We start from the raw sequence: 14138 nt of genomic DNA on the forward strand, positions 1-14138 counted from the left end.
AGAAGATATGGAGTCTCTTCATAAGAATAAGACTTGACAACTCGTTAAACTACGTATCAGAAAGAAAATTATTGGTTACAAGTGGGTGTTCAAAAAGATAGAATGATCGAGTCAAGATGACACTAGGTATAAGGCAAGGTTGGTCACAAAGGACTACAACCAAGTAGAAGGAGTTGATTTCCATGATGTTTTCTCTTCGGTTGTTAAGCGTACATCCATTCGAGCATTGTTAGCCCTTCTTGCATCATACAACCTTGAATTAGAATAACTAGATATAAAGACTGCATTCTTTCACGGGGATTTGGATCGGGAAATTTATATACTGTATTCCTTCACGGGGATTTGAATGGGGAAATTTATATACAACAACTAGAGGGCTTCAAGACTGATGGCAAGGAAGATCATGTTTGTCTTTTTCAGAAATCATTATACAACTTGAAGCAGTTTGTCTGTCGTAATTTGATATGGCAAATTAGGCTTTCCGGGTATACTTAAAGAGTTTATTCTCAAGCAAAGTAGCATTTATTTCATTGTTTTTTTCTTAATTTTTAGATTTTAATTTAATAAGTGTAAATACCTTATTTTTACTCATTGCGAGACCCAATTTGGCCAATAGTGCCATTGGGGGCCCTAACGTATGGTTGATTGATATAGGGACAAGTTGGAGGCTGAAATTGAGTGAGAATGACACCAAAGGAGAGGGTATTGCGATATCCAAACCTTGGAATTATGATACCTCCAACAGACCTAGGATTGAAGACCACCATTCAATTGTATCGCGATATCTACCAGTCAAAAAATCCCTCAAGTTCAAAACTGTCTAAGGTATCACGATATTATTTTCTTTGGTATTGCGATATTGATATCGTAAGGGAACAAAATGGACAAAAGGGTAGTTTTTGTCCACTCTAAGTACCAATCATTAAAGACCCGTTCAAGGGTATTTTGGGTAAAAAAATTGGGTTAGAATAGCTACTATATCAGCCAAAATTTGGCTGAGAGAGAAAAAAAGGCCAGATCACCTTAGTTTAGGCTTAGTTTTCTCTAAGTTTGCTCTTAGCTTTTCTTACTCTTGTTCTAGGGTTTTCTTATTTTAATTTCCTTAACTGTAGATTTTACATTTCCCAGCAAATTTACTTTTTTAGTAATTCTTAGTGTTTGTTAAGTTAGTTATCACTGTAGCTTAGGTTTATTTACAGTTTTAATCCCTGAAACTTGGTTGTAAGACATTTTCAGATTTAGTTTAATGTATTTTAGTTTTGTTTATTTTGCACTTGTTAAATTTTATTCCTTTTATGTTTATTACTTTAAAATTTCTTTTTGAGTGCCTCTCTTTACATACCTTTTAATGTTTCTTGCATAAAAATCTTATCTTTTATATTTTTTCTCAAGCTTTCTTTAATGGCTTCTTTTGTTCTTCATTTTCATCGTTGTTAGTTTTATTTGTAGCATGAGTAGCTAAACCTTTAAAGGGGTTAGTTGATGGAGATGTGGTGAGCTGATTTTTGGATGAATGGCCAAATCATGATAAATTGGACTAATTTGAATGAACTTAAAAACTTAGGATTGACGACCCTAAGGGAACATGTAGGCAAGTGAGACCAAGAGGAGCTTTTGTTAAACTAGCTTTATTTGATGAAATGTTTTGATATAACAAAGAAAAAATATTTTTGAATAAAGTTTGTTTTTGAACAAATAAATTATAAAGTTTAAAGTATAAAAATAATTTGAAGACTTCCAAACATCTTAAAAAATGTTTTGAAGACTTAGAAAAATTTTGGACAAAGTTGAAAAATAGTTTAAACTTTTCTAACTTAATTGAAACATGTTTAAATCAATTGAAAACTGCTCCCTACCAAAAGTATCGATACCTTTCATAAAGTATCGAGACCTATGCAATTTTTATTGATACCTTTTTCGAGATCGATACTAAACTTACTTGTTGACTTGAAACAAAAATTGAACGAAAGTGAAAAGTATCAATACTTTTCAAAAAGTGTTGGTACTGATATTTTTATGGATACCATCTTTGATATCAATACCATTTTTGCATTCTTGTTTGATGGTTTTTCAAACAATCATAAAAAGTATCGATATCCTTTCAAAAAGTATCGATACCTTTTACCAGGTATCGATAAAATGTATTTGGTATCATTGCAAACTAGCTTTAACGTTCACTAAATCAAGTATTAAAGGCTAATAGTATTGATACTCGTAGAAAAAGTATCGATACCTTTTGTTGTAGGTGAATTTAATGATCTGGTGTTTTCATTCCCAATGGCTCTATTCAATTCCTCAATAACCACAATGATTGGAAATCAATTAGAGGGTATAAATACCATATTGTAAAGGTCCTACAATAATAAGTAAGATTACAATAGATCAAGTGCTTCAAGATACATCAAAAATCCATTACCAATCACTTTGTGCTTCAATTCTTTATCTTCTTCTTGTAAACCTTGTGAGCATTCATTGTATTTTCTATCAGCTCAAGTGTTTTCCTTGTATTTATGCTTAATTGGAAAACATCCTAATCTTGTGAGGATTATTTCTTTGTTTGCTTATTTGTTATCCTCTTTGAGAGGGTTGAGTATTAAATTTTGGGTAGAAACCTTAAGAGAGTTACAATCTTAGATTTTGGGTAGAAATCTTAAGAGAATTGTAAGATTAAACCTTGTTCTCAAAGGTTGTCATATTAGTGAATTTGGGAAAATCCTTAGTTGTGGAAAGTTAAGGTATTGGAGTAGGCAATTGGGGCGAAACCACTATATATCACCATCTTCATTGTCTCAATTTATTTTCATTGCTTCTACCAAAATTTTAAAAGGCCAATTCACCTCTTTTGGCTATTTCCGATGATCAACCAAGCTAACATGTTTGAGGAAGTATTAATTTCCTGACGATTATGTTGGATCTGGTGTCCTAAGTGTAGTATCTTCATCTAAGTACGCTTGTAATTTTTTTGAACAGATTGGTTAATAAAAATTATTCATGAATTACATTAATATAATTTGTATAAAATTGTCCTCAAATGGTTTTTTCTCGCAAAGCAAAAATGGAAACAAATGTTGCTCATTGGTTGTCTAATATTTAACAAATACTAAGTAGTATTATGTGGTCAGATTGTGGTACGGAAAGACAACTTGTATTAGTAGACGAGCCTAAACATGTCCTTAGTTGAATCGAAAATGAGTAAACTGATTGAAATACTAATATGTCATCTATTAAGTCCAATCGAGGAGATACATTGTCTTGGGCATTAGAGAGGATGACTTCTAGAAGATAGAGATATATATGTGACTGACTGGACTGGCAGTACATTGGACAAGACCCAAGTAGAATGGAGCCTGAATCTGCTTATGGATTTATTCACTTGTGACATTTATAGTGTGGCATACCTAAATCCTTTATAGTTGGCAGACTGTGTATGTGTGAGTCGTACGCTTTGATGTAAGTAAAAACCTGAGTTCAAATAGATAAGGAATCGAAAGTTGGTGTGTTGGGTGTGCGACTTCTGTATTATGTAGCGTCATTCAAAATAGTGGAATTCATAACCCAAAACATTGGTAAATGATATCCTCTCATTGGCATTACATGGTTAATGAAAAGTAAATGTCGCCACGAGTCGTCCTTCTTTGTGATGGATGACTTGATCACTATTTTGTTGTGATTGACTTTTCACGAAAGAAGATGTAATGGTTACCATGAGATAAAATAGGATCATATTAGGCGAGCATTGAGTAGTTGCTTAAAATGCTATGTCATTGGTGAAAGCTTAGTCATGATACTATAGTGGAATGACTTCGTGACTAAACGAGTTTATAATTAATAGGCGAAAAGCCAGAATTTAATTATAAATCATTTGAGCCTCAACTACATATGTCCAATTAGTCTTTTCACTAGCTTGTTGAAACCGGAAATGAATTACATGTTTGAATAGAAATGAATAGAATGAACAAGAAAAGAGAAATAGGAAACATTCAGGAATGATTATGATTTTCTCCAAAATTGATAAATAGAATAATTTGGAAATTAACATAGGTTTCCGAAACTGGAAATGAAAATGAAAATGATCTATTTGTAATCCTATATGGATTACTTAAAAAATTATCAGAAGAATGAGTTTATGTTTTTGGACTATTTTGAAGCTCAAAAATGAAAATTATCCATTTAGTCATAATGAACATGTTGAGTTGTGAAATATTGAACATATTTTCTTGAATTTTACTAGGAGCAACGTCAAAATTTTACCAAGGGTAAAATCATAAAATTTTTGCTAAGGGTAAAATAGGAATGAAAAAATTGTTTTATATATAAATATTAAAGTTTGTTTTGGGAAATAGAAAAACTGAACCGGTTGGATCATAGTTACAGAGCACTGGGTCAAAAAGGCTTAAGAAGTACTTGTAATTGGATTTGATGTGAGAAAGGCCCAAAAACCCCTCATGGTCATAAAGGGGGGACAACCCTAGTAGGAATACTAGAGTGTGCCGTCCACCCTAGTGCTATTCTAAGTTGAATGTTGTTTTTCTATTTGAAATAAACTACTACAACTCAACAAGGGTTCTACCTTCTCTTCGTATAAATAGATGGCACTGGTAGAGCTATGAAAACAACTTTTGGAGATTTTTATTCTGCCGAAAATAGAGACAATTTATTCTCAAATATTATATATATATTTTTTAGAATAACAATTCTATCGGTTTCTATTAAGAAGAGAGAATTTTTGTTTTCACCCCAAAACAAGCAAAAAAACTTTTTCTAGTTCTGTGTTTCAATTCAATTGGTTCGAGCCCACACTTGAAGTAATGCATGGTACGGGAAGAGCAAAGAAGATGGTTTCATTGAAAGTTGGGAGCAATGAATGTCTGCTAAGTCGAAAACACAGGTAAGAATTCGATTAAGGTTTATTGCTATAAATATCACAAATTGGGTCGATTTTTAAAATTTTAATTTTCTGCTATGCAAGAAAACTGTTCTCAAACTGAGATTTTCCCAACAAATTAATGTTAACAAATTTCAAATCAAACTGGTAATGGTCCAAATGATACAGGCAAACCTTAAATTTCGAGGGTCAATGAATGAGGATCCGAATCAACATCTTATGAGATTTCTAAACATTTGTGATAACTTTAAATATAATAAGGTATCCGATAATGCTATCTGTCTTCTGTTATTCCCTTTCTCTCTTAGTGATAATGCATTTATGTGGTTAGATTCACAACTGGTAGATTCCATTAACGCTTGGGATGAGCTAGCGAGTAAGTTTTTGGCAAAATATTTTCCCATGAGCAAAATAATGAAACTTCGTATAAATATTACAAATTTTTGACAATTGGAAGAGAAGTCGCTATACGAGGCTTGGGAGCACTTTAAACTCATGCTACGTAAGTGCTCATATCATGGATTACATGATTGGCTATAACTTTATGTTTTTTAGAATGGGTTAGATGGAAACTTGAGCATTAGTCTTGACAGAGCGTCCTAAAGGAATTCATGTCAAAGACGTATATTGCCATCTCATCGATGACATGCCAATAAATTATTATATATGGTTGGTTGAGCGATTCACATATAGAGCTAAACAATCGATCATAAACATGGTCAATAATGAGGACAAGTATCAACAAGTCCTTAAAAGGCTCAATCAATTGGAGATAAGTTCGGCTAAGGTGTAAGTCCAAAATCAGCCCCTTCTAACCTATTCTAATACAGGACATGATAGCGAAGGTGCCTTATGGGGAAATGCTAATGAAAGTAACCAAATGAAAGCTAACTCTATAGGGAATGGAGGATACAATCCATTCTTTAACACCTATAACCCGGTGGCATGACCATCCTAACCTTAGGTGGGGTGGGAACTAAGGAGGTCCCTCCAATCAAGGAGCCTAAAACCTTAATCCTTCTATACCCAATGCAACTTATCAACCTTTGTTACCATTTATAGTACCCCAAGAGTAAGAAAGAAAACATGCCTATAGTAGTGACCTTCCATTGTTGATTAAGGTAAGCAATGTAGAGGAAGGTTTGCATGTGGTGCAAGCCAATGTGCGTCAAATTTATGGTCAATTAAACCAAGTTTTTCAATTGTTACAAAACAAATTAGCTTCTAGCATATCTAGTAGTATAGAGCCTAATCCTAAGAGGGAAGGAAAAGAACATGCCAAGGCAATTACCCTGAGATCTAGGGCTATGGGTATAGAACCTATTTGACCAATTAGTAGGGAAAAGGAAGTTAGTGAGAAGATGGATGGGAGAAAAGGAAGGACCCAAGAGTGAGCCCACACAAGCTGAACCGGAGGATGGAACCGTTCTAACACCACAACCAAATTTGACACTCATACCCTTTCTGAGTAGACTAGAAGAGAAGAAAAAGTGAAACATGAGGAATTTCCAAATTTCCTCAAGAAGTTTAAGGCTTTGAATGTCAACCTCCTATTATTTGAGGTCCTAGAAAAAGTGTCGAAATATGCTAAGCTCTTTATGGAACTGGTGTCTAGGAGAAAGAAGATTGGGAGAGAAGAGCGATTTGCTTTAAATACCGAGTGTAATGATGTTGTGTCTAGGAGAGTCCCACAAAAACTTAAAAACCTCGATAGCTTTACCATTTTGATAGAGATTGGAGGTGTAAATTTTGGTAAGACACTTTGTGATCTTGGAGCGAGTATAAATTTAATGCCCTTGTTCATCTATCTTAGCTTAAGTTTAGGTGACCTTAGGGTAACTTTGGTAACCCTTCAACTAACCAGTAGGGCCCTATTTCACCCAAAGGGAGTTTTGTAGGATGTTTTAATGAGGGTTTGGCAGTTTATCTTACTGATTGACTTCATAGTTCTTGAATTTGAAGAGGATTTAGAGATACTCATTATATTAGGGAGACCATTCCTAGCTACCTCTAAGGCCACCATAGATGTGGGCAAATGAGAGATAACTATGGAAGTAGATGGAGAGGTATAGACTTCTAGGAGTTTGGAACCCAAGCTTAAGGTGAAGGAAGTGTCCCCTAATAGTGAGATAGAGTGTCAAGCCATTGAGGTAGTGTCTGAGAATACAGCCAACAATATGAAATAGTTGAAGTGGTGTATGTTTGCAGGTTCGAAAACAAGGATACGAGGCATCCTAATAAGGAAACGAGGCATCATGAAGAGACGATCAGTGAATCAACTTGTTGGACTAAAGAAGACGTGTGTTGGCGCCCGAGACCTTGTGCAAACATCACTACGGGGGTGTCACATATAACCCTGGAAGAAATTTTTAACATGCCACATGTGGCAATTAAACTATCAATTTGTAAATATTTGAATTATTGAGCATGGACTCCACATTTTTTTTTTGCATTTAGATTAGGAATTTTAATTTATGTTGGTTTTATTTTGAACTTGGTAGGTCAGAGTTGAGAGAATATTTGACAATTTTGTATGTATTTTGGGGTTTGTTCAGTGAAATTGTAAAACCCAACGGGGATATCATGATTTTACAAAAAGTTTCAATTGACACCACAAATTTTTTTTGGGTATCGCAGTATCGACCCTTTGGTATTGCAATACTTCGGAATATCAAAAGTCAAAATTTTTGTTTTGCATAGTGGTATCCCGATACCCAACCCTCAGTATCGCGATACCTAAGACAAAATAGAATTTGAAGGATTCAAAAATAGGGGATATTGTGATATTTGAGTTGGGTCAAGTGATTCCCAGTTAGGGCATCGCAATAGCCTACAAACACCCCAAACCTATCATTTTTTCCCAAATCCTTCAAAGTTTAAATCCCTAAAACCCCAAAACACTCTTCCCTTTCTTATTTGTCTCAAATCCTCCCAAATTCATCACTCTTCTTCACTTCTATTTTAATCATTTTTTGCTTATCTTTGCCTTTCTTTCTTTCTTTGCAGGTGGCATTCGCTTGTTGCTTGGAAAACACGGAGTTTTATTGTTTCACACCATAAACCCACTACAAACAACATGGTTTAAGGTTTCTTTTTCTCTTTTTCATTTATATTTTCTCTTTTTGTTATCTTTATTATTTTGATCTTTCATTTTAGTTTTAGTGCTGATTTGTTGTGGGTTATTTGGTTAGTATCTTTTTTATAGTTAGTCTAGAGTACCCATGCCTCCCAGAATGAAAAAATGATCAAGAACCCAATATTGAGCCACCTCCAGAACCAGAGTATCATTCAGTTAAGTTCAAATCAAAAGAATTCGAAGCCTTTTTCTTATCCCTTCAAGAACGCTCATTTATCCTTGAATGAGGCTTCAACCCCTCTTCCTTACATTACGAGGATGATTAGAATATCGTTCGTTTTTATTGTTGGATGAATTTCGCCTTTGTTTCGACAACATCGACAGTGATACCGATTGTTTTGGTGTTTTAATCCAACTTAAAAGATACTAAAAAAATATAGTGTATGTTTAAAAAAAGGTTGTTAAGATCTCCCTATAGGTAATTAGTGACTACTATGGTGTCCTTTATTATGAAAGGAATGAGTTGTCCGACATGGACCTTAGCAAATTGAACAATGTCAATACGGATGTCATAGAGGAGAGTGGAAGTAGGAGGAGTATCATAATCACCCTTTATCTTTTAAACAAGCCATTATGTTTTCGACTGCAAAACTATGGATGTAGTTTATCTGCACATGTATTAGCCCCCTTTTGAACACTAACACTATTAATGTATTTCGAGCTACTCTTTTGTATTATACTTTGCAGAAAAATTGAGTGTCCTTAGGGCGATGGATAAACAAAGAAATCAAAAAGTGTGTCTCAGGTGTAAAGGTTGGCATTTATTTCCCTCATTTGATCACAAACTTGTGTTGCCGAGTGGGGGTGGAAATGGATTCAATTAAGCAGTTCCACGCCTCAATCATAGTATCATTAGGGACACTGTGCTTAGGCAGTTTCAAGAGCTCCATAGGAAGCATATCCAAGAATGGAATAAAAAATGAAAGCACAAGATGGAATTACCTTTGGTAATCAAGAAGAAAAGTGCCACGAAGAAAAGCGATGAGGAGCTTAGATAATGGGAACGTAGGCTCGAAAGAGATATGCGCTTCAACACAAGAGTGCTGGAGGCTATGAAGCCATTCATGGATACTTTCACGGTGAGCCAGACAGCGTAGAGCATATAATGGCCCAATTGATCAAGTGATTCATCGGACGATAATGTAGTTAGAGACTGGGAGGAAGAAGAATAATTCAAATAGGAGGAAGATGACGAGGCAACGGAGTATGATGACTTTGTGCAGTATGACAATTTGGAGAGTACTTTTACGTCCACGCAAGCATCCACGGGGGGCCTCATCATCTAGGAATTGATCGGTCGACCCAGACTATCTTACAAGAAGTCGGCCGTTAAGGGGAAAGGCAAAGGAGTCACGAGACTCAGTGAGGGATCGTAAGGGGATTTTCTAGAGTTATATGTTTTTTATATTTCATTTTATTTCTATTTGTGCGGTATGTAAACTCTTAAACTACACTAACTTTTGGAACTTATTTTTCTATTTTTAAATTTCGTATTTGGTTTGGTTATTTCTGTGTGTTTGTTTTATGTGCAGCGAATCACCTTGAAAAACTACACAAAATTCAAGAGCTTTAGCAAGGAAGTGGACCCCTAGCTAGTCTGACACTCCATTCTAGGGAAGTCTGGTAACCTTCTATATTTTTTGAGAACACATTAGAGACAATATGTAGTCTAAGTGTGGGAGGATGCACATAGTTTTATGTGTTTTATTTTTTGTTACTTTTATGTAGAGGTGTGCATGGGCCGGGTCGGCCCGCCCAAAAAATGGGAGGGTTTGGGTAAAAATATAGGCTCGAAAAATGGGCTTGGACAAAAAATGAGGCCCGTTTAAAAAATAGGCCAGGCCTCGGGTATGATTTTTTTGGCCCGAGCCCGGCCCGACTGGCTCGATTTTAATATTAAATTATTTTTTATTTTTTTATTTTTAATTTTTGAAGTAACTTTACTCTTTGATATTTTTGTTTAGTTGCTGCTGCTGGCTTCCTCCTCTTATTTCCATTTCCATTTCCAAAACTCAAATCCTAGCTCACCACCACCTCCACCGTCCGGTTGTCCGTCGGTCGATCCACCTCCTAGCCTCAAGCTCATTTCAATGACCTCTTCATTTTGCTTCTTCATTTGCGTCTTGGTAGCCGATCCATTTGTCTTTCAACTTCTTCATTTCTTTGTCTTCTTCAAGGTAAGCTTCTTTTCTTCTTCTTCTTCTTCTGCGTGTTTCTTCTGTAATTTTCTTGATGAAAATACTAGAGGAAAATAGTTCAAATGAAATAAATAATGAATAGAAAATGGGACTTATCTAATCTGTAAAAGTTGATTTCCACTACAAAATATTGCAGTAAAGTAAGAACGGAATAATGGTAACTAAAAGCAAATATATATATACACATGCTATTCAAGTCACTGGACACACACAAAGGTAGGCAAACATGGGATTTAGTTCCTTAAGCAGACTAATCTACTTATTAACTTATTAATCTATTGCTTTGCTTGATATTGCATTTGTTCTTTAAGCAGACTAATCTACTTTTAGCACATAAAGTGCGCCTTAGTGCCCTTGATATTTCTACAATATTTTGTACCCCAAGAGACCAGTAAGTAATATTACGTTCAAAGCAAGGAAAACTATATCTCTGTAGCTTTATCCATAGGCTCATATTCAATATTAGAAGTCTCCAATTCTAATCCATCTACAAAAATTAGACACAAATCAAACAGATACATAGCTTTGTCACTATAATTAAAATCAGTACGAAGACTATATGCTCAATAAAACCTTCATTGAAAGGCCTAAAACCCATACTAACATAAATACCAAAGAACATACAGGCTAAACCAAATGGCTATGATAAAAACACCATAGGACGTTCATATGGTTTTCATGATCCTTAAAACTCATATCATAACTAAAGGTTACAGGAAATAATTGAATACCTCAATGGAACATCTTTCACTCCAAAATGCTTCAAACTTATCGAATTTATGCAAAATTTTTAGAGAACTCATTCTTTGCTCTTTGACCATGAATTCTGATTTCTCGTTATTAAACTACCGAAAACAAGTTCAATAACAATATTTTTTTTCACTTAAACTACATTAAAGCTGAAAGGGAATATTTATATCTAACAAATTTAGTCGAAAACCAAGGAAAATTCAAAATATTATATCTAATTAAGAATATTTATATTTTTCAGAGAATATAAAATATTCGTGTTTCATACTATAACTATTTTGATTTAGTTGATTTTAGGCTCTCTTTTTTTGTGTTTTATAATTTCTTGATCTGTCTTTTGGTTGGACTGAACTGATTGGTTGGGGTTTCAATGACTGTTTAATTATTACCAAACTATAGTTGATTTTGTTAGGCTTGTGGTAGATATTTAAATAAGATGAAACCATTTGGTCTCAATTATAAATTGTATCATAATTATTAGATTTTTTAGTATGAAAATTAATAATCTTTTGGTTTATTTGGATTTCAAGACTTGAGTTTTTATGACTATGGCTAGTTCGAACAGTCCTATACATGTGGACGATGGGTTTAATGAGTATGAAAGTGCTGCCAAACGTCAAAAGTCTACCACTTCAAAGGTGTGGGATGAAATGACAAAGCTTGAATGCGAGAACAAAAATGAATTGAAGGCACATTGTAATCACTGTAAGACTATCTTCTTGCTAAATCTTCTAGTGGAACCTCTCATTTAAGACGTCATCTAAATAGCTGTTTGAAAAAAGTTAATAAGGACATCAGTCAATACACCATAGCCACTCAACCATCATTAAGAGGTGTTCCATTCATAAAAAACTACAAGTTTGATGCTGATGAGTGTCGTAAAGCTATTTCTACTTTTCTTGTATGTGACAAACATTCATTTAGAACAGTTGAAGAACCGGGATTTAGATACATGATGAGTATTGCTAGTCCTAATTTTAAGAATATAAGTAGATATACAGCTGCTAGGGATGTCCTAATGTATTATACAAAAGAGAGAGATCGTGTTAAAGAAGAGTTGGCTAAAGCACCTGGTTTAATTTGTCTAAGCTCTGATAATTGGAACTCGGGGCATACTAATGATGAATATATTTGCATTACTGCTCATTGGGTTGACGAAAATTGGAAGCTACAAAAGAGAATCATAAGGTTTAGAGCTTTATTTCCTTCGTATGATGGTTTGAACATAGCGGATGAACTTATTTTATGTTTAGCTTAATGGGGTATAGACAAGAAAATTTTTAGCATCACTTTGGATAATGCTTCTTGTAATGATGTTATGGTTTCTTGTCTTAGAAATAGTTTTCGTGCAAACCGAGTTATTTTGTGTGATGGTGCTTTTTTTCAAGTTAGATGTTGTGCACATATATTGAATCTTATAGTTAAAGCTGGTTTGGAACTTGCTGATGATGTTGTTGGTAAGATTCGAAATGGAATTAAGTACATAAAAAAGCCGGGAACTCGTAGGAAAAGATTTTATGATGTGGCTGACAAAAGTTTTCATTTGAATGTGACCAAAAAGTTGCGTCAAGATGTCTGTGTGAGATGGAATTCTACTTATTTGATGCTTGAATCTTCTCTTTACTATAAAGATGTGTTAGATTATTGGGGCCAACGGGATAAAGATTATCAAATATTTGCACTTTCTAACGAGGAGTGGAGAAATGTTGCTATTCTTTGCAAATTTTTGAAAGTCTTTTATGATGTGACTTTTTTTTCTGGTTCTAATTATCCAACGGCTAATCTTTATTTTAGAGGAGTTTGGAAGGTTCACAAGGTCTTGCTTGATACAGTTAAAGGTCCTTATTCGTTTTTAACTCCAATGGTTAAGCAAATGGAAGAGAAATTTAATAAATATTGGGCTGAGTATTCGTTGATATTGTCATGTGCTGCAATTTTAGATCCTCGTTACAAGTTGAATTATGTGCAGTATTGTTTTACTACAATCTATGGTATTCATGCTTCAGATTTTGTTGAAACCATTCTTAGCAATCTTAAACTCTTGTTTGACGAGTATGTTAAGAAATCCTAATTCACGTCTTCCTCTTTGGCTGGGAGTTCTAATGTTTCGGATAAAAATCCTGTTGATTCTAGTTTGGATGAACACAATGTTAATAGTGTTGATTTTGGGGGAGATTTTGATAAGAGTGATGATTATAAACGGTATTTAAATGAATCTAGCACTAGAAGTGAAAAGTCACAGTTGGACATTTATTTGGAAGAACCAGAGCTTGAGTTGAATAGTCAAATAGATGTTTTGGATTATTGGAGCAAAAGTTTAGTTCGATATAATTAGCTTTCATTATTGGCTCGTGGTCTTTTGGGTATTCCAATATCAACTATAGCTTCCGAATCGGCTTTTAGCATGGGTAAGAAAGTTATCACACCTTTGAAGAGTTCACTTAAGCCAAAAACGGTTCAAGCCGTTGTTTGCTTGGATGATTGGATGCGAGCTAATGGATTTTCAGCAGATAATTATTATTCTCGTTTTATTATTGTAATTTTATATTATTTTTTTATCAATTTGATTATCTAATTATTTATTCTTATTTCATGTTAGAAATTGGTTCCAAGAATGATGAGGACGATGAGGACGATGTTTCTTCGATTGGTTTTTATGTTACCTTCCTTTGTAATTGTTGGCAATTTAATTTAGCTTACAATTTATATTTTGTTATAAAATTAAATATGTTGATTGGTTAATGTAGAGATATTTTGGTTGGTTGATTATATTTTGCAGGTTTTTGGTGTTGTCGGTGATGCTATTTTTTGTGCTGTTTTGTTGCTATTTGGTGCTATTTTGATGCTATTTTGGTGATGTTTTGTTGCTGTTTTGCTGCTGTTTTGGTGCTATTTTGCTGCTGTTTTAGTGTTGGTTTGCTGCTACTTTTTGTCATGTTTTATTGTTCTTTTGCAGCTATTTTATTATGTTATCTGTTGTCGTTTTTAATATTATTTTGATATTGTAAAACTTTTGTTTTGTTATTAATTTGGTTATTATTTTAGTTCTAATTTGTTTCAATTTTAATATAACTACTTTTTATTATATTTTCAATTTATGTATTATTTTAAGAATTGTTTGTGTATTATTATTTATTTATTTTTTGTTTTAATATTTGTTTTTATGTTT

The 14138-nt window shown here is 33.9% G+C and overlaps 1 protein-coding gene across 1 annotated transcript; it reads left to right on the plus strand.

Annotated features, from left to right (window-relative positions):
• The first annotated feature begins 9043 nt into the window (after window positions 1-9043).
• LOC128284205 (zinc finger BED domain-containing protein DAYSLEEPER-like) lies at window positions 9044-13304 on the plus strand. The gene is made up of 6 exons (XM_053022039.1): window positions 9044-9100; window positions 9986-10198; window positions 10534-10610; window positions 11705-12157; window positions 12305-13021; window positions 13103-13304. The coding sequence occupies exons 1-6, from the start codon at window positions 9044-9046 to the stop codon at window positions 13302-13304; spliced, it is 1719 nt and encodes a 572-aa protein (XP_052877999.1).
• The last annotated feature ends 834 nt before the right edge of the window (window positions 13305-14138 follow it).

Source organism: Gossypium arboreum, chromosome 2 (assembly GCF_025698485.1).
Source record: "Gossypium arboreum isolate Shixiya-1 chromosome 2, ASM2569848v2, whole genome shotgun sequence".
Taxonomy (NCBI): Eukaryota; Viridiplantae; Streptophyta; class Magnoliopsida; order Malvales; family Malvaceae; genus Gossypium; species Gossypium arboreum.

Excerpts from the sequence above, each read along its gene's own strand:
- LOC128284205 (XM_053022039.1), top strand. The coding sequence starts at position 9,044 with ATGCGCTTCAACACAAGAGTGCTGGAGGCTATGAAGCCATTCATGGAT. Across the intron at positions 10,199-10,533 it reads ATTTCTTTGTCTTCTTCAAG|ACTAATCTACTTTTAGCACA; the intron begins GTAAGCTTCTTT and ends TTCTTTAAGCAG. Across the intron at positions 10,611-11,704 it reads TTTTGTACCCCAAGAGACCA|TGGAACCTCTCATTTAAGAC; the intron begins GTAAGTAATATT and ends TAAATCTTCTAG.